The 22,069-nt window shown below is 42.1% G+C and overlaps 1 protein-coding gene across 1 annotated transcript in view; it reads left to right on the forward strand.

Annotated features, from left to right (window-relative positions):
- The window catches only part of LOC141112316 (uncharacterized), a 128,356-nt gene that overhangs the window by 26,214 nt on the left and 80,073 nt on the right, over positions 1–22,069 (forward strand). Inside the window, exon 2 of the mRNA XM_073605002.1 lies at positions 4,291–4,359. Within this exon, the coding sequence (XP_073461103.1) occupies positions 4,301–4,359 (59 nt within the window). The 5' untranslated portion in view covers positions 4,291–4,300. The remainder of the gene's footprint in view (positions 1–4,290; positions 4,360–22,069) is intronic.

The following is a 22,069-nucleotide window of genomic DNA, read 5'->3' on the forward strand; positions in this document are numbered from 1 at the left end:
TTCTTTCCTTAACCGCTTGCAGACTGGCACACGCCGTTATACTTCAGCAGTATGGCACGGCTGGGCAAAACAACTTATGGGTACGTTGTTCCCTTTAAGAGCCGCTGGAGGCGAGCGTGTGCCGTGCGCCCGCAGCACGGCGGTGGATCCGATGCGCGTAGCCAGCGGGTGCGATTGCCGCCATCCACAAGAGCAAGCACGGGAATTTGTGTGTGTAAACACACAAATCCCTGTTCTGTCAGGGGAGAGGAGACATATCATTTGTTCCTACTAAGTAGGAACAAAGATAGATCTCCTCCCCCAGTCAATCCTATCCCCATACAGTTAGAACACATCCAGGGAACACACATTTAACCTCTTGATCTCCCCCTAGTGTTAACCCCTTCCCTACCAGTGACAGTTACACAGTAATCAGTGCATATTTATAGCTTTGATCGCTGTATAAATGTTAATGGTCCCAAAAATGTGTCAAGTGTCAGATCTGTCCGCATGCATTGCATATTAGCACATTACTTGAAACTTACCTGAAAACAAAGACTTCCAGCGATGTGCTGTCAGTTGGAGGCCGCTTCCTTCTTCACCCGTCTTCCTTCCGGGTCCGTGGTCTCCGGCTGTGTGACTGGCTGAAGCTGCGACGACGTCACTCTCGCGAAAGCGCGGGAGGCCGCCGTCTGTGGTACAGGACTCTGAATAATATTGCCACGGTGGCCGTTCCTCCAGAGCGCATGCGCCAATGATGTCATTGGCTGCATATACAGTAAATATCTCATAAAACAGTGCACTTTTAGGAGATATTTACAGTATCTATAGGTAAGCCTTATTATAGGCTTACCTGTAGAAACAAGTCAGAGATTGGAGTTTACAACCACTTTAACCCCTTGGCGCCGGCTCCCGCCGCTCCTTTAAGGGCTTTAGAATGCTGAGAGATGGGGTGGTGTATTTGGCTATGTGATTGGCGGTCACATGATTGTAAAACTCCTAAACGCAAGCAGCGATCGGGAGGTTTCCGTTAGCCGCCGGGAGCGTGCATGCAGCGTGCGCTCAACACAGCTCTATTGGCACTATTGCACGTGAGTATGCGGCCGCTCAGCGCCAAGGCCTGGCCACCGAGAGGACGAATATTTTAATGCGCTCGGCAGAAACTGAAACTCATCAATGTGCTCCAAAAAGTATGCACATTGCCTTTTATTGTGCTGGGACACGCTTTTTTTTTTTTTTTTTTTTTTTTTTTTTTTTTTTTTTTTAATGCATTTTGTTTTATTTTTATTTTTTTATACCTGTTTGTGGGTTAAAGTGGTTGTAAACCCTTACAGACCACTTTTACCTACAGGTAAGCCTAGATTAAGGCTTACCTGTAGGTGCAAGAAATATCTCCTAAACCTACATGGTTTTAAGAGATGTTTGCAAAAGACAGGCACCGATGTCTGCGGTGAATGCGCCGTACACAACGGTGCGCAGGCGCACTGAGCGTGCAGTTAGTGACTGCTCCCGCGCGCATGCGCGGGATTGACATCATCGCGGCTTCGGCCAATCACAGCGCCGGAGCCGCGATACCTGGAAGGAAGATGGACGCTTCGTGGAAGAGGTGACATCGCAGGCTCCTGTGTCAGGTAAGTGACACATAATGGGCTACAATGCGATGCATAGTAGCCCATTACGCTTTACCTTTGCGGGGAAACAAAGAGGAAGTAAATCCCATCAGGGTTTACTTCCTCTTTAAGAGAAGGTGTGAGGGAGACAAATGCATTTTATTGTGGAGAGGCATTGGCAAGCTGGATGTCTATCATAACAGCCTGCACATGACTTACAAACGCACTAATTTCTGTAAAACCTGTTATTGAGACACCTCACTAGCCAGCTTTCCGCTGTACGCTCTCTACCTCCTATCTAAGATGGCTGCTGTATGGGTCCTTGTAAGGGTCAATAATAAAAAGCATTTTTTTTCCTCAAAGACTTGTGTTGACAGACATTTATGCATAGCATTCCAATGCAATGCTAGCACTGTACATGACACCAGCATTGTGGTGTGAACAGGACACACATAAAACAATTTTTGTTTGTGTGTCCATGTATTATTTATTATTTTTTTTATTTAGCTGCCCAAAGATACGAGGGGCAGATAGATACGTGTTTACCATCTGACCTGGCTGAAGTGTAAGGATCAGGTGCACAAACATAATAGCTTGGCTGGACTGAGTGTCATGTATGTTGGTGTACAAGGGGGGTGGGGGAACAGATGAGCAATGTTGGCAGACATTTTAATAGGTGAACAATAACCATTACAAAAGGTTTTTTCTAAGCCTTAATGACTGTCCCTGCAGATAGTGACTGGCTAGCGGGTAAGGGGGCTCCTGAAGGCACGAGGTTACTGCCTGATCTGGTTGGTAATGGCTGGATCAGACATCTGATATGTACAGTGCCTTGTATTCACTCCCTTGGCTTTTTACCTATTTTGTTACGTTACAGCCTTTAGTTCAATGTGCTTTTAATCTGAATGATATATGATGGATCATAACACAAATAGTCTAAGTTGGTGAAGTAAAATTAGAAAAATATGTACATAAAACTATTTTTCAGAAATAAAAAAACTGATAATTGGCATGTGCATATGTATTCACCCCCTTTGTTAAGAAGTCCATAAAAAGCTCTGGTGCAACCAATTACCTTCAGAAATCACATAATTAGTGAAATGATGTCCACCTGTGTGCAAACTAAGTTTCATCTGTCATTACATATACACACCTTTTTGAAAGGCCCCAGAGGCTGAAACACCTAAGCAAGAGGCACCACTAACCAAACACTGCCATGAAGACCAAGAAACTCTCCAAACAAGTAAGGGACAATGTTGAGAAGTACAAGTCAGGGTTAGGTTATAAAAAAAAAAAAAAAAAAAAAAAAATATCCTAGGATGATCCTTAGGAGCACCATCAAATCTATCATAACCAAATGGAAAGAACATGGCACAACAGCAAACCTACCAAGAGCCGCACACCGAAACTCACGGACCGGGCAAGGATGGCATTAATCAGAGAGGCAGCACAGAGGCCTAAGGTAACCCTGGAGGAGCTGCAGAGTTCCACAGCAGAGACTGGAGTATCTGTACATAGGACGACAATAAGCCGTACGCTCCATAGAGTTGGACTTTATGGCAAAGTGGCCAGAAGAAAGCCATTGCTTTCAGCAAAAAACAAAATGGCATGTTTTGAGTTTGCGAAAAGGCATGTGGGAGACTCCCAAAATTTATGGAGGAAGGTGCTCTGGTCTGATGAGACTAAAATTGAACTTTTTGGCCATCAAAGAAACCGCAATGTCTGGCACAAACCCAACACCTCACATCACCCAAAGAAAACCATCCCCACCGTGAAACATGGTGGTGACAGCATCATGCTGTGGGGATGTTTTTCAGCAGTCGGGACTGGGAAACTGGTCAGAGTTGAGGGAAAGATGGATGGTGCTAAATACAGGGATATTCTTGAGCAAAACCTGTACCCCACTCGGTCTGTGATTTGAGGCTAGGATGGAGGTTCACCTTCAAGCAGGACAATGACCCCAAACACACTGCTAAAGCAACACTTGAAAAGGGGAAACATGTAAATGTGTTGGAATGGCCTAGTCAAAGCCCAGACCTCAATCCAATAGAAAATCTGTGGTCAGACTTAAAGATTGCTGTTCACAAGCGCAAACCATCCAACTTGAAGGAGCTGGAGCAGTTTTGCAAGGAGGAATGGGCAAAAATCCCAGTGGTAAGATGTGGCAAGCTCATAGAGACTTATCCAAAGCGACTTGGCTCTGTGATAGCTGCAAAAGGTGGCTCTACAAAGTACTGACTTTAGGGAGGTGAATGGTTTTGCACATTGACTTTTTCTGTTATTTTGTCCTATTTGTTTGCTTCACAATAAAAAAAAAAAAAAAAAAAAAAATCTTAGTTGTGGGCATGTTCTGTAAATTAAATGATTCAAATCCTCAAACAATCCATGTTAATTCCAGGTTGTGAGGCAACAAAACATGAAAAATGCTAAGGGGGTGAGTTCTTTTGCAAGGCACTGTATACAATTACTCTTTGCTTGCAGTTTTTTCCTCCTTTAGTTTATTCTAGAGAATTAACTTTTTAAGCAAAAAAAAAAAAAAAAAATGTATAATATTAAAGTAATATAACAAATTTTGAGTAAAAAAGAACAAAGGCAAATAATAAAATCTATGCTATGTGTGTCAAATATTATCTGGATTTTGTTCCATTCTGCTCAGTTTTCTTTCTTTTTCTAAACAAGTTTTTTTTTTTTTCTCTCTTAGGTGCTTTACTATGTCATCTTGGGTGAAGGTAACCCGGGGCCAACCACAGAAACCTGTTCTTAACAAGAAGTAAGCACAATGTTTTCTTTGATCACTGGTGCAAAATACAACTCTAAATTAGAACGAGTATAGTGTGATTAGTTTGCAGGGCAGTGCTTTTTATTTTAGTGTACTGTACTGCCTGAAGTATGATTCTCTCCCCCACCCACAATGTAAATGGATAACTGAATCCTATTGCTTTTGTGTTTTTTTGTTTTTTTGTTTTATTTTTGTTGGTTTTTTTTTTTAAGTAACATCATGTTAGTCATACACAGTAATAGACAAATCGGGGCTTATTCACATGGGTGCTCAGTCCTATTTGTTTACTTTTGTTTTCACTGCTGAGCTGTTTGCAGGCAGCCTATAGAAGTAAAAAAAAAAAAAAAAAAAAAAGTAAACCACTCTGGCCACAGCACCTGTGTGAATGAGCCCTCACAGTAATCAGTCTTGGTGTTGAAAGCAGTGCACGTTAAGATTTATGGCTGCTAAACACAATGTGTGGTACACCATTAAAAAGCATGGCCAAAGTTTATTTATTTTTTGGTCATGCTTCTCTTCTGGATCAGAGGAGTGCAATTACGTGTTCTCCTGTGACCCAGAGCCTGCTAGTGACTAACATCACATAGCCGCTTCAGGCCATGGAAGGATCCTGACCATGTTTTCAGGATCCACCAAGCTGTCTGATAGCTGGCCCTAGGTATTTGCATGCGGCTGAGAGCTGATACCCATTACTCCTGCCCCCTCTCCAGTGAGTGCCAGAGGGAGCAGAGCTGAGAAGTGGTGCCTGACAGTCACTGCACTCCTCACTAAGCAGTGATCGGTGGTCGCTCAATTGTAGCTATTAGAACCAGGGGACATGGAGGCTGTAGTGCGTGTGGTGGTGTGTTTGTTTGTTTTTTTTTTTTTTGTTTTTTTTTTTTTTTTTTGTTCAGAAACCACATGCGTTCAAAATGTACAAATGTAAGCACCAAACATTTGGCGTGCACACAAGAATTTGCTGCTTCAAATGGGCCCTGAATAGCCCTGAAATGTATTAAAATATAATATAACTGAGGGCTTTACGTCTTACAATAGTTCACAACACACATGCTTTATAAAAGCGTATCTTTACATTGATGTTTAGGACACTGTATATTTCCTAGACAAAAATATAAAAAAACCGAACTAAAAAACTAAACTAAAAAAGTGATGGCCAAATGTTTAGTAACTATCCATCATATAGAAAGCCGCAACTAATGTGTACAGCATCAATACATTATTAGGTGGAAAATTTTAAGTCGCGCTATCCAAAATTGCACCAAAATCCAAATAGTGATATATAGATGTGACAAAAATATATACGAATAATAAATAATTAACCAGTGCTGATAATGAGAACTTCATCAAAAAATGAATGAATAATAAACATTATAAATAATCAACACATATTGTATAAATAAAACGCCAGTGAATATTGAATTCCAAGTCCATCAATATGTGAACAAATTCTAAATAAACTCTGTTTCCGAATGATGAGTGACATCCACCACCACAATCAACGGAAATGCGCTCTTACCAAAATGCCATGATCCCCCCTTAACAGAGGATCAAGGGAAGCATGTATTGAATTGGCAACTCCAAGGAACAGCAAGCAAGCTTCGGATGGTGAGGGGTCGCTCCACATCAACTCGGTTCAGCAGGGCATTACCGCAATGCATGGAAAAAAGTAATACGGTAACAGTATTTTCATGAATTTTCCAGGACAGTTACTTGAGAGATGATTGGCTCCGCCCTCTGCCGCCCGATCACACAGCTCCGGGCCTCCTTCCCTTCTGCATCACCAACACCACTGTCACTGTGTTCTGTCACTATATTTCCTGCCTTTTTGTTCTTTACTTAAAGCGACTCTGTTGTTTTTATAACTAAAGTGACCTAGAGTAGGCCTGTAAAAGAAGAATGGGGTTTTTTGCTCTCCTGCAGAGCACCAGGTAATGTTAACGCGCACATTTGTAAGTGCTGTAGTTCCTCTTGCTGGCCCCAATGTCAATACTGTGTCTTGTAAACTATAAATGGGGAAATGCTATCTATCAAACCTGTAACTGTCAAATAGCAGTGATGCCAAACTTCTGGCAGAAAAAAATCAGTAAAAATGTAATGCAGCTATATAATCTTCAATACAATACCATTCCTGTAAACAATATGATTAGTTTTCCCCCTCTTGAAAGGGAATTTATTGAAAAATATTTGGACTTTTCAGTTTACCACCACACAGGTTAATGGCATTTCTACTACTACCCACTGATAGACAGTCGAGGTCCCTATTTAGGCTTCAGTTTGACTTGATTGGAACAACGCTCCGTCCTCTGTTGGCGTTAACCTTGACTTGTGGATCATATCCTTTAAAAAGCACCTCTTCAACACAAGACAAAACACATGTGTTCCGGAACTGGTGGATAAAATTGGAGCACCGCCTTCCAGTTATGACCTTCTAGAAGCTTTTAAGTTTGTCTCTCACATGCCAGCTGTCTATCCATATGTGTAGAGCACTTATAATTCCTTCTTGGGATATGGAGGATACATTTTAAAAATGCATTTTTCTCAAGTCATCTTCCAGGACGGCACACCTGAGAGATGAGAGGCTCCTCCCCACAGGAAACACAATCAATCAACAGCTGTTTTAAGTCCACACCCTTCCCCCTGATCCTCAGTTTGTAGAGAAGTAACTCCTGAACCTGGTTCACAAGGGAAATCATTCCTCATAGGTACTCACCTTCTAGTGTTCTAAAATTTTCCCTCCTCCAACGGGTGGGAAGTAGGCCTGCCGTCCTGGAAGATTTCCCAGAAAGACAGTTACCGGTAAGTAACTAGTACTTTTCTCAAGTCATCTTCCAGGACGGCACACCTGAGAGGATAATCAAGTACCTCAGGCCCTACTTAGGGTGGGACCACTGCAAGACTCTTGGCGAACCTCGGTTCTGCAGTAAGCTTTACCTTTTACTCCATATGCTTGATGAAGGTATCTTAGCTGGATCATGCGGCTGATCTGCCGGTCTACTCCACCGGTGTCCCTGCCTTCTCTGTTTCGGATGCAGGATCTAGGTGGAGTGGGCTCTTAAAGATGGAATCAGAAAACATGTTAAACTTGTAGGTTATCAATGTTGCCTGTCACACATCTACCAACAATGGCCTATTCTGCCTATAGGTGCTGTTTAGAACTACTAAAAAGATTAATCGGAGACCTGTGTCGTAAGACAAGGACACTGCATTGATCCATAAGGGGGCCTGTCTTAACACAACCCTGTCCAGGGAAATAAAACTGCCAAAAAAGGGGGGCCCCTGACAGACAACCCCTTTTTGTTCATTTTTAGCTTTACGTCAGCAAAGACTGAAGGGAAACCTACTTAAGGGAAATAGATTAACAAAAAAAAACTTAATCCCTGGGTTTAAGGCATGCCCAATCTATAGTTTTACTTACGCCTGAGAGCCTACTCAGGAGATTAACATCTATAGCAGGAGAAGAATACTCATATTGCTACATCTAGTTTTGCTAGAAGGGCAAAATGAAGGCCATGCACCGAGCTGTAACCTATTTGGTCGGGTATACATGTTTATACTTCATCTTCAGGCCATAAAACTCCTCTGAACCGAACTTCCTAAGTTCTTATTAAACAGGGCGATCCGTTATCGCCTTCCTCCAGTGACCCATAACTCTACTGGGCTTCAACCCTAGGAAATGGCTCTGGCATCCCTGAATGTAAGGGGTCGAGGCTTTCTGACATGTGACATCTGCACCAGAACTCCTGGCCCTTTCACGGAAGAGAAGGCTGAAATACAAAAAAGGTGATACATGTATTATTAATATCACAAATAAAAAAATCATAGATTGTGGACATAGCACAATAGATTTAGACAGAAAGGACACAAGCATAGACATCAATGTTGTGTATCTGAGTGTGACTAGCTAAACCAAAATATCAAATATGAGAAGAGACCCAAATCTGAACCTCAGTCTGGTTTTCTGATGTGCGGCCAATATGTAAGCATTAAGACACAAACACACCTTAAATGCTGCGCATTTCTGAAGTGCAGCTAGCTAGGTCATAACTGGTAAATACAGAAAGGACGGGAACCCCCTTTTACAGTGGTGTTTTACTGATGTACAGAAAAACAAGGCTATAAAGAGAAGACAGAAAGACCCAAACTTCTATGTTGCGTATTTATGACGAACCACCAAGTACAGTTATAAGACAATCCTTCCTGTTATGCAGTTCTGTAGTGCAGTTACATAGAACCAACAAAGAAAGAACACAAGCAACCTACAGCATTGTAGGCTTCAGTTTGACTTGATTGGAACAACGCTCCGTCCTCTGTTGGCGTTAACCTTGACTTGTGGATCATATCCTTTAAAAAGCACCTCTTCAACACAAGACAAAACACATGTGTTCCGGAACTGGTGGATAAAATTGGAGCACCGCCTTCCAGTTATGACCTTCTAGAAGCTTTTAAGTTTGTCTCTCACATGCCAGCTGTCTATCCATATGTGTAGAGCACTTATAATTCCTTCTTGGGATATGGAGGATACATTTTAAAAATGCATTTTTCTCAAGTCATCTTCCAGGACGGCACACCTGAGAGATGAGAGGCTCCTCCCCACAGGAAACACAATCAATCAACAGCTGTTTTAAGTCCACACCCTTCACCCTGATCCTCAGTTTTTGATTGTGTTTCTCCCTACACGGCGAAACTGTTTGTTTTTTTCCAAATGACCGAAGCCTGGGGCTGGTGGTCTCCCCCTGGGAGCCGGACCAAATGCCTGGGAAGCCTCTGGGTCTGGCGGGATATATTTATCCTTCCTGGGGGGTTCCCCTATCCTTTCCTCAGGGGGGGGGCAGCAGAAACTGGGAAAGCCCCCCTGAGAGCTGAAGGCCCCTGGGTACAGTGGTGTCCCCAGAACTTCAGGGGCCTTTATCCTGTCTCCCCCCCCTTACCTGTCCGGACGTTCCTTCAGACGGGGGTGCTGGCCGTCGGTTCTTTCCAGGGGTATCGTATCCCCTGACTCCTGGGTCCCTGGTAGCTCGCGTGGGCTGCTGGGGAGGGCACCGCCTGAACGACCCGCGTTCTTACCCAGAAGGGAAGGCTGAGAGTCAGCAGGAGCAGGCGCCCACATCCTCCTTTCGAGGAGGCACCAGTTTATAATGGTGAATGTCTGCCTAAACCACCTCATGGGAATGAGGAACGTACGGCATTGCCCCCCCCCCCCCCCCCCCCATGTGTATATACTGACTGGACAGAGCAGGACACAGCCTAACCTTGCAGCTCCCTAAAGGGACAGCAGTTGTGGGGGGAGGGCACTTTGGCGGCTATCCTCCTTGCGTGTGGCCATAAGGATGGAAAAGCAAGCCCGGTGGCTGTGGCAAAAGGGGAAGACGACAACGGTGAGTCAAAAATCCCCAATCCCAGCCAGATGGTTTCTGGGCATTTGAGATAATCTCCCCTGGGGTCTGGATTCAAATAGCCCAGAAGCTTTTGCTAAAGACACCAGCCACAGCTCCTTCCTACATCAGAGATGCTGTATGGTGGACAAGTGGTGCAGAGGAGCGAGTTTGCCTAAACCACCTCAGATGGGAAAGAGGTAGGTAAGGCATTTTTTCCCCTTCCACCTGTATTTACTGAGTGGTGCAGTGCAGGACCTGGGGTCTCCATAACAAAATAGCCCAGAAGCTACTGCTAAAAACCACCAGCCACAGCTTCCTCTTATAGCAGAGACACTGTGGTTATCACAACAGTAGGTTGCCAGCCTCTCCCTACATACCCGGTTGTGGTACATTAGTAGGGGTGAATACAGCAAAGAGGGTGACCTGGTAGAACAAAGAGTTCCCTACTGGCCAAGTATACCACTGAACAAGTTATTAATGGTGCAATGGTTGAAGGATTCAGGAGTAAGCTCCCTTGCTCAGCAGGTGCACTAGGTTATCTGGCCCTATTAGCCCAGCTGCTAGGAATCTGCTTAAAGTTGCTCCAAGATGCTTAAAAGCTGACCTAACTTTCAACAATGTGGCAGGGACCAAGCTTCTGTGTGGCACAGTAGGGGTTCCCTTGTGACAGATCCTCCTTTTGGGGGTTGCTTGCTATGGGTAACTTTTCATAAGCTCCAACCTCCCACTCCACTCTTACATTGTGGTTATATTTTAATGCAGGGGGTAAGAAAAACCTTTTTGTTGGTTTGGGCTACAGTCCACTCAGTGACAGATCTAAAAACAATTTACCATAAATCGTTTTTCCTATATCCTTTGATTAAGGATTTTCTGTGCAAACATATGCAAGAGCTAGATGGCTATATGATTGCTTCTTTAAGGGCTGCAGGTGGCTATTTACCTCCAGGCTAAATTGGTAACCACCCTTTTTAGAGGTCTTATATTGGTCTCTAGGGCTGGGCTCATTGAGACTTTAGTTACTGATCAGCCCCACCCGTGTATGAGCTGGCTAGCGTTTGCCCAATCTACGGAGGTAAGATAGGACAACAGCTACTATAGTAAGGTGTCCAACCATTTTAGGATTGGTTCCTTCACTGGTGGTGAAGGATTAGTATCTACAGCCCAGGCTATGCCTATGAAATAATTTGCTCCTGTTTGGTTATTTCATAAAGGGATACACCATGACTCCTTCTTGGCTGCTCACCAGTAGACCTCAGTAGTGAAGGTTTGTCCTTGCTGGGGTGTTTGGTGGCACAATTAAAGTACACATTGAGATTTGTGACATCTCTGCTGAAGCTTGTTGGGTGTCCTTTATATCCTAAAGGTACTGCTTTGTTTGGCTACAGATCAGAAAATACAACAGGGACGGTGGTAGGGCTGGGAAAAAAATCGATTTGAATCTTGAATCGAGTTGAGAGGTCAAATCGATTCAAATCTTCTTCAAATCGATTTTCTTAGATTTTTTTTTTTTTTTTTTTAACAGCACCGCGCCGGGCCTGAGGAGCTGCAGGCACGATTTTTCAGGCAAGGCCGCGGCTTCGGCCTAGTCCGCGAGGCCCGACGCTGTGCATGGGTGGGTGGGTGTGTAGGCGGGGTAATGGGCGAGGCTGTTGGTGGAACACTGCTGTGTATTGGAGGGCTGTGATATCAGAAGGAGGAGGGGGTGGGGGGATCACAGGGATATACCCGGGCTGCAGAGAGAGAGAGAGAAGGGAGGGTGAGTCAGAGCTGCCTGTATGGTGTATTTCATGAGATACTGATAGCCATGTGATCACTGCCAGAAAGAATAATACCTCAGAGGAGAGAAGTCATATCACATCCCATTCCATATATTCACCCTTCTTAAATTTCATTACACAGCACTGTGCTCAATATATGACAATACCCCCATATGACATCACACAGCAATGTGCTCATCACTGTATACTGACATGCTACATCACTGAATACTGACACACTACATCACTGAGTGATGTAGTGTGTCAGTATACGGTGATGTAGCGGCGTGTCAGTATACGGTGATGTAGCGGCGTGTCAGTATACGGTGATGTAGCGGCGTGTCAGTATACGGTGATGTAGTGTGTCAGTATACGGTGATGTAGTGTGTCAGTATACGGTGATGTAGCGACGTGTCAGTATACGGTGATGTAGCGACGTGTCAGTATACGGTGATGTAGCGACGTGTCAGTATACGGTGATGTAGCGACGTGTCAGTATACGGTGATGTAGCGACGTGTCAGTATACGGTGATGTAGCGACGTGTCAGTATACGGTGATGTAGCGACGTGTCAGTATACGGTGATGTAGCGACGTGTCAGTATACGGTGATGTAGCGGCGTGTCAGTATACGGTGATGTAGCGGCGTGTCAGTATACGGTGATGTAGCGGCGTGTCAGTATACGGTGATGTAGCGTGTCAGTATACGGTGATGTAGTGTCACCTGTCACCACCGAGCTTGCCTCAACCTGCTGTTGTTGATAGGTACAACACTTAAATTTTTTTTGAAATTTTGTTTGTTGATGCACTTTAAGATAATAAAAAAAAAAAAAAAAAAAAAATCGGATTCGAATCGTGAATCGAGTTTTTTATAAAAAAATCGCAGATTTTTTTGGGGGGGAAAATCTCCCAGCCCTAGAAGGTGGTCTGTACTTTCTGGTTTTGTGCCGCACGCCAGAAACGCACATCATTGAGCCTGGTGATGACATTTCTGCTCATAATTGCTATATTGCTGCACATCAGACCTACACAAGATTGGGGTCTGTCTGTTGGGGTTTTTGTGCCCTGTATTACTGCCTTATTGGTTGCTTATCAGAAAGGCAGCAGGAAAGATTGATGGCAGGGGTAGTACATATACTGCCTTTGGTAATCGGTACAGCACCACAAAGTGGCGTCGTGCTGATTCAGACAGTGGTATTAACGGCAATAGCTGCCGATTTTAGGCATGCGATTTGACATGTGAGTCGCATGCCAAATCGCTTCAATATGGATGTGCTATCTCTATTCAGAATTGTTAGATTGTTGCACATTAGAGATATACACGATTGAAGTTTGTCTGTGGGTCCTGTATTACTGCCTTATTGGTTGCTTATCAGAAAGGTAGCAGTGATGATGGATGGTCCTGATTTTGTTGGAAAATACAAAATTGAACCTGTGCCAGGGGTAGTACACATACTGCCATTTGTAATCAGTGCAGCACCACAAAGTGGCCCGGGCTGATTCAGACAGTGCTATTAACAGCAATGGCTGCCAATTTTAGGCATGCGATTTGACATGTTGAGTCACATGCCAAATTACTTGAATATGGATGTGCTATCTCTATTCAAGATTGTTGTTGCACATCAGACACATAAAAATTGAAGGTTGTCTGTCCTTTGTCTTTCATTTACTGCCTTATTGGCTGCATATCAGAAAGGACACAACAGTGAAGGTTGTTTAAAAAATATTATTCGGAAGGGAGGAAAAATCAGGAGCACCACATCCCAGAAAATATACGAGAACAAAAAGGGGACATTGAGGCCAATTATGGGCCCCAGGGATTTTAACGGTGCTGAGATAAATGAGGTAATGAGCGTATAATAAAATATATGTTTTATTTGTCAATATTAAAAAACAGACATGAACCAAAGATAATACAAAAAGCAGAAAGGTAATTCATTGATACAGAAAATAATATTAATACCACTTTCTCAACATGTTTCGCTTTCCTAAGCTTCTTCAGGAGATATATTTGTGATATTAGCTATGAAAATAGAAAAATATATATAAGCAATAGATATAAACAATGACTAATTAAAGTCTGCCTGTAAATTCTACAATCATGATAATTTATTCGATATGGTAAATAGAAAATACAAAAATAAAGTTAATAAATCTGTATATATAAATAAGCAAATATCATACATCAGAGTGTGTACTAACAGTATGGACTAACACATTGTGCGTATCAAAATCATAAGGGTAATAATAAAAAATTAAAAAAAAAAATTAATTAAAATTAAAAAAAAAAAAAATAATATACATATTTCTATTCATTCACCACCGCATCATAATTGATAGAGTCTTACCTATTAACAAAGGCAGGATTCAAAAAATGTGTCTGTGTAGTGGCCGATACTGTTCCCTCAGTCCCCACCTCACCATAAATGCATGCAGAGAGAAATAAAATCCCTAGAGGTAAATGAAATTCTCTAAAAAGAGAAAGATCAATTACACAAGTATCATGGTGGGTGGTATCTGTTTTGATAGAGTCAGACATAAGACAATCAAAAAGAATCCAAAAAAAAAAAAATAAAATAAAAAAGTACCTCTGGTAGAATCAATAAAGGTAACAAAAGGTTACATCTCAAGGATGGTAAGAAGCTAAATTGCTGAGTGTGTAAGAGGGCGGTTCTGGGATTGCAGTCACAAGGCAGGCAGCATACAGGGCTGGAACGTCCAAAAGCGGCTAATGGATGAAACAGACCTGGAGATATGGCTGCAAACTCTCAAAGAACCTGAAAGTGTAGGTAAGTAGAAAAATCTATAGTTTCAGTCCAATGGGGTAGATCATTACTGAAAACTGGAAAAAAAAACTTACTGATAAAGGTTTGTGCTGCAGCGTTGCTAATCAGGAGGGTCCATCTGCCCAGCGCATTGCCAGAGGGAATGACAGAAGCTGGCGGGAGCAAGTCCCGCTTTTAAAACTCTCCAGCGTGACGACGTCTGACTCATCGTCAAGCTGCGGACTGAAAATGACATCTGCGCATGCGCGCGCTTACGATGTCTAAAAAGGAAGTGAAACGTCAACGGCGTCAGGCACACAGCGCTGATCCGCGGCCATCTTAAAGTATCCTATGCCCTTACTCTGGCTCTACGGAGGTCCATTAGGCTCAAAAATGAGGTTTAGATTATAGGAATTGATGACGTAGGCGAAAATAGGTGGCGCCCAGTGTGTCGTGGCTGTCCTATGGTTGACGCTATGCTGAACCCTGAATTTGACATCAGGGAAGCCAAAAATGGGAAGAAAAATATTAAAGCATAAATAATGCCATATATAGACAAAGCGCAACGCTAGGTGTCAGTTGAAGGGCAACAAAGCAACCAAAGCATTGATTAAAAATTGAATTGGTAAGTGCCCCGGGTGACTGTACATGCAAAAGATAAGAAGGGAAGGGGACAGAAGGAAAAATAAAGGCTCATACCACACATAAAATCAAGATATAGAAATATATTAATTAATTACATATGATATATATAGAAATATATATAAAGATAAAAAAAAAAAAAAACACAAAAACACCTATAAAAAGGGTTTGTAACTCAAGGCGTCATTGAGGTGCATAGATATATCTGGTGCCTGTGAAGAGAGAGAGGAAGCAGAGGAGGTGTCAGAATCATTAGGTTCGGAAGGGGCATCTCTAGAAGTTCGCATTTTGGCGTTTCGTCTCCTGCTTGTTTTTGTTTGTGTCCAAGCATAAGCTTGATTGTTATCATATGATACCTTATCCCTTAGGAATTTCTTTTCTTTAGTTTTTAAAAATTTCCGCTACATAGGTCTCTATGTGCGTTTTGAGGATTCCTTCACGGTTAGAGAAGGGCTCACTTGAAACAATCAAGCTATTTTCAGCATATAGCTTTTCTATTTCCTTATCGAGAGAGGCCAATTCCTCACCATAATGTCCACATAATAGTTGTTGTCCATATGTGGACATTATGGTGTTTTTGTGTTTTTTTTTTTTTTTTTATCTTTATATATATTTCTATATATATCATATGTAATTAATTAATATATTTCTATATCTTGATTTTATGTGTGGTATGAGCCTTTATTTTTCCTTCTGTCCCCTTCCCTTCTTATCTTTTGCATGTACGGACACCCGGGGCACTTACCAATTCAATTTTTAATCAATGCTTTGGTTGCTTTGTTGCCCTTCAACTGACACCTAGCGTTGCGCTTTGTCTATATATGGCATTATTTATGCTTTAATATTTTTCTTCCCATTTTTGGCTTCCCTGATGTCAAATTCAGGGTTCAGCATAGCGTCAACCATAGGACAGCCACGACACACTGGGCGCCACCTATTTTCGCCTACGTCATCAATTCCTATAATCTAAACCTCATTTTTGAGCCTAATGGACCTCCGTAGAGCCAGAGTAAGGGCATAGGATACTTTAAGATGGCCGCGGATCAGCGCTGTGTGCCTGACGCCGTTGACGTTTCATTTCCTTTTTAGACATCGTAAGCGCGCGCATGCGCAGATGTCATTTTCAGTCCGCAGCGTGACGATGAGTCAGACGTCACGCTGGAGAGTTTTAAAAGCGGGACTTGCTCCCGCCAGCTTCTGTCATTCCCTCTGGCAATGCGCTGGGCAGATGGACCCTCCTGATTAGCAACGCTGCAGCACAAACCTTTATCAGTAAGTTTTTTTTTTCCAGTTTTCAGTAATGATCTACCCCATTGGATTGAAACTATAGATTTTTCTACTTGCCTACACTTTCAGGTTCTTTGAGAGTTTGCAGCCATATCTCCAGGTCTGTTTCATCCATTAGCCGCTTTTGGACGTTCCAGCCCTGTATGCTGCCCGCCTTGTGACTGCAATCCCAGAACCGCCCTCTTACACACTCAGCAATTTAGCTTCTTACCATCCTTGAGATGTAACCTTTTGTTACCTTTATTGATTCTACCAGAGGTACTTTTTTATTTTATTTTATTTTTTTTTTATTCTTTTTGATTGTCTTATGTCTGACTCTATCAAAACAGATACCACCCACCATGATACTTGTGTAATTGATCTTTCTCTTTTTAGAGAATTTCATTTACCTCTAGGGATTTTATTTCTCTCTGCATGCATTTATGGTGAGGTGGGGACTGAGGGAACAGTATCGGCCACTACACAGACACATTTTTTGAATCCTGCCTTTGTTAATAGGTAAGACTCTATCAATTATGATGCGGTGGTGAATGAATAGAAATATGTATATTATTTTTTTTTTTTTTTTTTTTTAATTTTAATTAATTTTTTTTTTTAATTTTTTATTATTACCCTGATGATTTTGATACGCACAGTGTGTTAGTCCATACTGTTAGTACACACTCTGATGTATGATATTTGCTTATTTATATATACAGATTTATTAACTTTATTTTTGTATTTTCTATTTACCATATCGAATAAATTATCATGATTGTAGAATTTACAGGCAGACTTTAATTAGTCATTGTTTATATCTATTGCTTATATATATTTTTCTATTTTCATAGCTAATATCACAAATATATCTCCTGAAGAAGCTTAGGAAAGCGAAACATGTTGAGAAAGTGGTATTATTTTCTGTATCAATGAATTACCTTTCTGCTTTTTGTATTATCTTTGGTTCATGTCTGTTTTTTAATATTGACAAATAAAACATATATTTTATTATACGCTCATTACCTCATTTATCTCAGCACCGTTAAAATCCCTGGGGCCCATAATTGGCCTCAATGTCCCCTTTTTGTTCTAGTGAAGGTTGTTTGTCTTTTTCTGATTTGTTTTTGCTGCTCAGCAGGGAGACACATTGAGGGTAATGACATCTCTGCTCAATATTGGTATATGCTACACATCAGACATACACAAAGATTGAACATTGTTTGTGTCCTGTATGTCCTATATTTACTGACTTATCGTCCGTATATCAGAAAGGCACAGCAGTAAGTGGTGTTTCTCATTGATCTTCCTTGCTGTTTCTTAGGTATACACAGTAGGGGGTTGTTGGCTGCACTCCTCCAGGGAGCCACAGCATGGGGACCCCTTGTTCGTTCGACCCGAAAACTGCTTTTCCTGCGACCTGTGTAATCTTGAGGTCTGTGGTTCCGTAAGCAGGGACTGCTGGATACGCTGCGACCTGGAGTCGCATAGTCACGAATGATACCCTTTGGAAGCCATAGTATGACTTCTCATGCGTCTTGCAGTCCCAAGTGGCAGGTTGGGTCGCACGGGTGTGGGAACCCTAAGCTTATCTGTCCCTTCTGGTTCAGGTTTTGCAATGCTGCAGGAATACTCATTGTGAGTTATTGCCTTATTTTGCAGTAGACCAGAAAGATCGCAGCTGTAAAGGCTGTCTGTTTGTTTGTTTTCATGTTGCTGCGCAGCAGAAGTACTCAACATTGAAGCTTGTTGGTGCTTTCTGTTTCATATTGCCTTACCTTATGGCACTTCAGAAAAACACAATGCTGTAGGTTGCTTGTGTTCTTTCTTTGTTGGTTCTATGTAACTGCACTACAGAACTGCATAACAGGAAGGATTGTCTTATAACTGTACTTGGTGGTTCGTCATAAATACGCAACATAGAAGTTTGGGTCTTTCTGTCTTCTCTTTATAGCCTTGTTTTTCTGTACATCAGTAAAACACCACTGTAAAAGGGGGTTCCCGTCCTTTCTGTATTTACCAGTTATGACCTAGCTAGCTGCACTTCAGAAATGCGCAGCATTTAAGGTGTGTTTGTGTCTTAATGCTTACATATTGGCCGCACATCAGAAAACCAGACTGAGGTTCAGATTTGGGTCTCTTCTCATATTTGATATTTTGGTTTAGCTAGTCACACTCAGATACACAACATTGATGTCTATGCTTGTGTCCTTTCTGTCTAAATCTATTGTGCTATGTCCACAATCTATGATTTTTTTATTTGTGATATTAATAATACATGTATCACCTTTTTTGTATTTCAGCCTTCTCTTCCGTGAAAGGGCCAGGAGTTCTGGTGCAGATGTCACATGTCAGAAAGCCTCGACCCCTTACATTCAGGGATGCCAGAGCCATTTCCTAGGGTTGAAGCCCAGTAGAGTTATGGGTCACTGGAGGAAGGCGATAATGGATCGCCCTGTTTAATAAGAACTTAGGAAGTTCGGTTCAGAGGAGTTTTATGGCCTGAAGATGAAGTATAAACATGTATACCCGACCAAATAGGTTACAGCTCGGTGCATGGCCTTCATTTTGCCCTTCTAGCAAAACTAGATGTAGCAATATGAGTATTCTTCTCCTGCTATAGATGTTAATCTCCTGAGTAGGCTCTCAGGCGTAAGTAAAACTATAGATTGGGCATGCCTTAAACCCAGGGATTAAGTTTTTTTTTGTTAATCTATTTCCCTTAAGTAGGTTTCCCTTCAGTCTTTGCTGACGTAAAGCTAAAAATGAACAAAAAGGGGTTGTCTGTCAGGGGCCCCCCTTTTTTGGCAGTTTTATTTCCCTGGACAGGGTTGTGTTAAGACAGGCCCCCTTATGGATCAATGCAGTGTCCTTGTCTTACGACACAGGTCTCCGATTAATCTTTTTAGTAGTTCTAAACAGCACCTATAGGCAGAATAGGCCATTGTTGGTAGATGTGTGACAGGCAACATTGATAACCTACAAGTTTAACATGTTTTCTGATTCCATCTTTAAGAGCCCACTCCACCTAGATCCTGCATCCGAAACAGAGAAGGCAGGGACACCGGTGGAGTAGACCGGCAGATCAGCCGCATGATCCAGCTAAGATACCTTCATCAAGCATATGGAGTAAAAGGTAAAGCTTACTGCAGAACCGAGGTTCGCCAAGAGTCTTGCAGTGGTCCCACCCTAAGTAGGGCCTGAGGTACTTGATTATCCTCTCAGGTGTGCCGTCCTGGAAGATGACTTGAGAAAAGTACTAGTTACTTACCGGTAACTGTCTTTCTGGGAAATCTTCCAGGACGGCAGGCCTACTTCCCACCCGTTGGAGGAGGGAAAATTTTAGAACACTAGAAGGTGAGTACCTATGAGGAATGATTTCCCTTGTGAACCAGGTTCAGGAGTTACTTCTCTACAAACTGAGGATCAGGGGGAAGGGTGTGGACTTAAAACAGCTGTTGATTGATTGTGTTTCCTGTGGGGAGGAGCCTCTCATCTCTCAGGTGTGCCGTCCTGGAAGATTTCCCAGAAAGACAGTTACCGGTAAGTAACTAGTACTTTTTTCACCTACTCCTGGATAGAGAGAGCATCTCTTCAGTCATGCGCTGGAAAATTCTGTTTCCGAATTTGCTGGTCCTAGCACCATGCAACTACTTCCACCCAGGAGCTTTATAAAAGGGCTAAATGAGCCCCAATCTTCATCCAAACTTTAATTTCAATCTTCATAATTTTTCTGGATTTTTTTTTTTTTTTTTGTGCTTCCCAGTGTACATAACCTCAAAAACTTCAGTCTTAATATGTTGACGGCAGCCTATTTTGTGGTACACTATCCCTGTCTCTCTCAAGAGACTTTTTGACTTACAATATCGACAAACATCAGTTCCTGCTGTGTTTGAATATGGAACTTGTCATATGTGTTTACCTGAGATTTCAGGACTGCTTACATTACGAATACATCCACCCCATTGCTCCTATTTCCAGCTTTCCCATTGTGGAATGTCTAATAATTCCTGATTGCGAAAATGTAGTATCCTAGATTTTGGCTGTTCTGTTATACCAAGTGTTAACTCCTCTCTAACTTGGGTATAGCGGATGTTATCCAATTTACCCCTTTTTAGGATTAGAGGGATTAATTGGGAACTCCATTCACATAATCCTTTTCACATTGTCCCTTAGTATTACCCCATTCTTCTCTCGAGTTAAGGAATTTGAAATCTTACAAATGTCATTTTGCTATTTACTGGGTTCTGGATAGAGTGGGAAATATTCTTTTTTTATTCTAGAAATATTTTTTTGAAACGGCAGCTTTATCGGGTTGTACATAGATCTCTGTGAGCTATTTTTTGTTTTATGCTGTTGTGTTTTGAATGTATAATACCCTATGTCTGTAAACCATTTTGAGTACTCCCATCTGTAACTTACTGGTGTCTGTCTCCTTACTCTGGACATGGTTTGGTTATGACATTAGTGCCCATTTTTTTTTTTTTTTTTTTTTTTCTCCCATGTATATCTTCTGGATCCTTGCTTCTAATTTTTCCCATCTGAAACAGTGGTTTTTTTTTCTACAAAAGATTCCTAAAAAACCTTTCCATACAGTTTCCAATTGCATATGGCAAGTTCCCTAAAAGAGGCTCTCATTCTGCTAGACCATAGCCAATAAATAACTGTGTATGTGTACGACATTCAATCTGCAACAAGTATATTTGGCCAGACTGCACTCTGTCTCTGTGTTTCGCTGATGGATGGCTTGCTCAGGAAGCCAAAATCTTTTATAATCTTCCAGAGTGAATGATCCAAGTCGCCTCACAATGTGAATGGCACATTGGAGCCCTTGGAGTGTAGTACGTAGCAACGATCGATCAGAAGAAATTGCTCCAAAGATGTGTGTTTGTGTCCAAAAGTTATTAGGGACTTTTCTACTGCAGAAAACCAGAAAAATAGGGACAGCATAAAGTGTACTTTTGGCTATCAAAAAAACAATCAACCAGTCCAGCCGTGTGTCTCCACGGCATATGGAAGTAGCTTTGGTACATAGGTGCACCTGAAGCACAGCTTGATTATATACGGTACTTCCCCGGGCCACAGCTGCTGAGGAATGACCGTTCTAAAGCCAAATTGACCAACTGCTTGTGGCTTCCAACTTCAGTGCACGCAGGCATGATCTGCTCATTCCGCTGACACTCGCCATAGGCGGCTATAAAAGATGGGAGCTTGTGTAAATGCTTCTACCAACATTTACCAACTCTTATATTGGGGGCAGCAAAAGGGTTAAGGGACATGGTTCTGCCCATCTGTGTTATTGACCTCAGGCCTCATTCACCCTTTGGAGTTTCGAGAACGCATGTAGAAACGCACCAAAATATACATAGTGCTTGCCATTCTTAATGGCACACAAATGTGTGTAGCAGTCACTTGTTTGCCACGTGACAAAACATGCACAGCAAACCACATTTGGTTCAGTGCCAAAAAAAAAGTACATGAGCTACTTTGCCACTTGCTACTTGTTGCGTGTAGGGCAGCCCATTTAGGTGAATGGACTGCCCTATGTTCCGCAACAAATTCACCAAAAACACTGTAAAAGAAATGCATTGCGACACACCGGTGTGAATGCTGCCTTATTTACTGCTTTCTCACAAAACTGAGGCATGACCGTTGGAGGTGGCTATACAGGGACTGGCTTTATTGGCTTTTTGAAATTTAAATTTTAAGTGCATCATCACAAGATGGCGTTGTGGATACAAACAAATATAAGTGTGCCAACTTTCTATCTATATTGCAGAATTTATTTAAGAGAAGGAGATATGGACTTTAGAGGCACACCCATAGCACTGAGATACAAAATAGAAATTTTTATTTTTGTGAATTTAAAATGACGTTATTGGCATAACATGTTAAAAACAA

The sequence above is a fragment of the Aquarana catesbeiana genome, linkage group LG11 (genome assembly GCF_042186555.1).
Source record: "Aquarana catesbeiana isolate 2022-GZ linkage group LG11, ASM4218655v1, whole genome shotgun sequence".
Taxonomy (NCBI): Eukaryota; Metazoa; Chordata; class Amphibia; order Anura; family Ranidae; genus Aquarana; species Aquarana catesbeiana.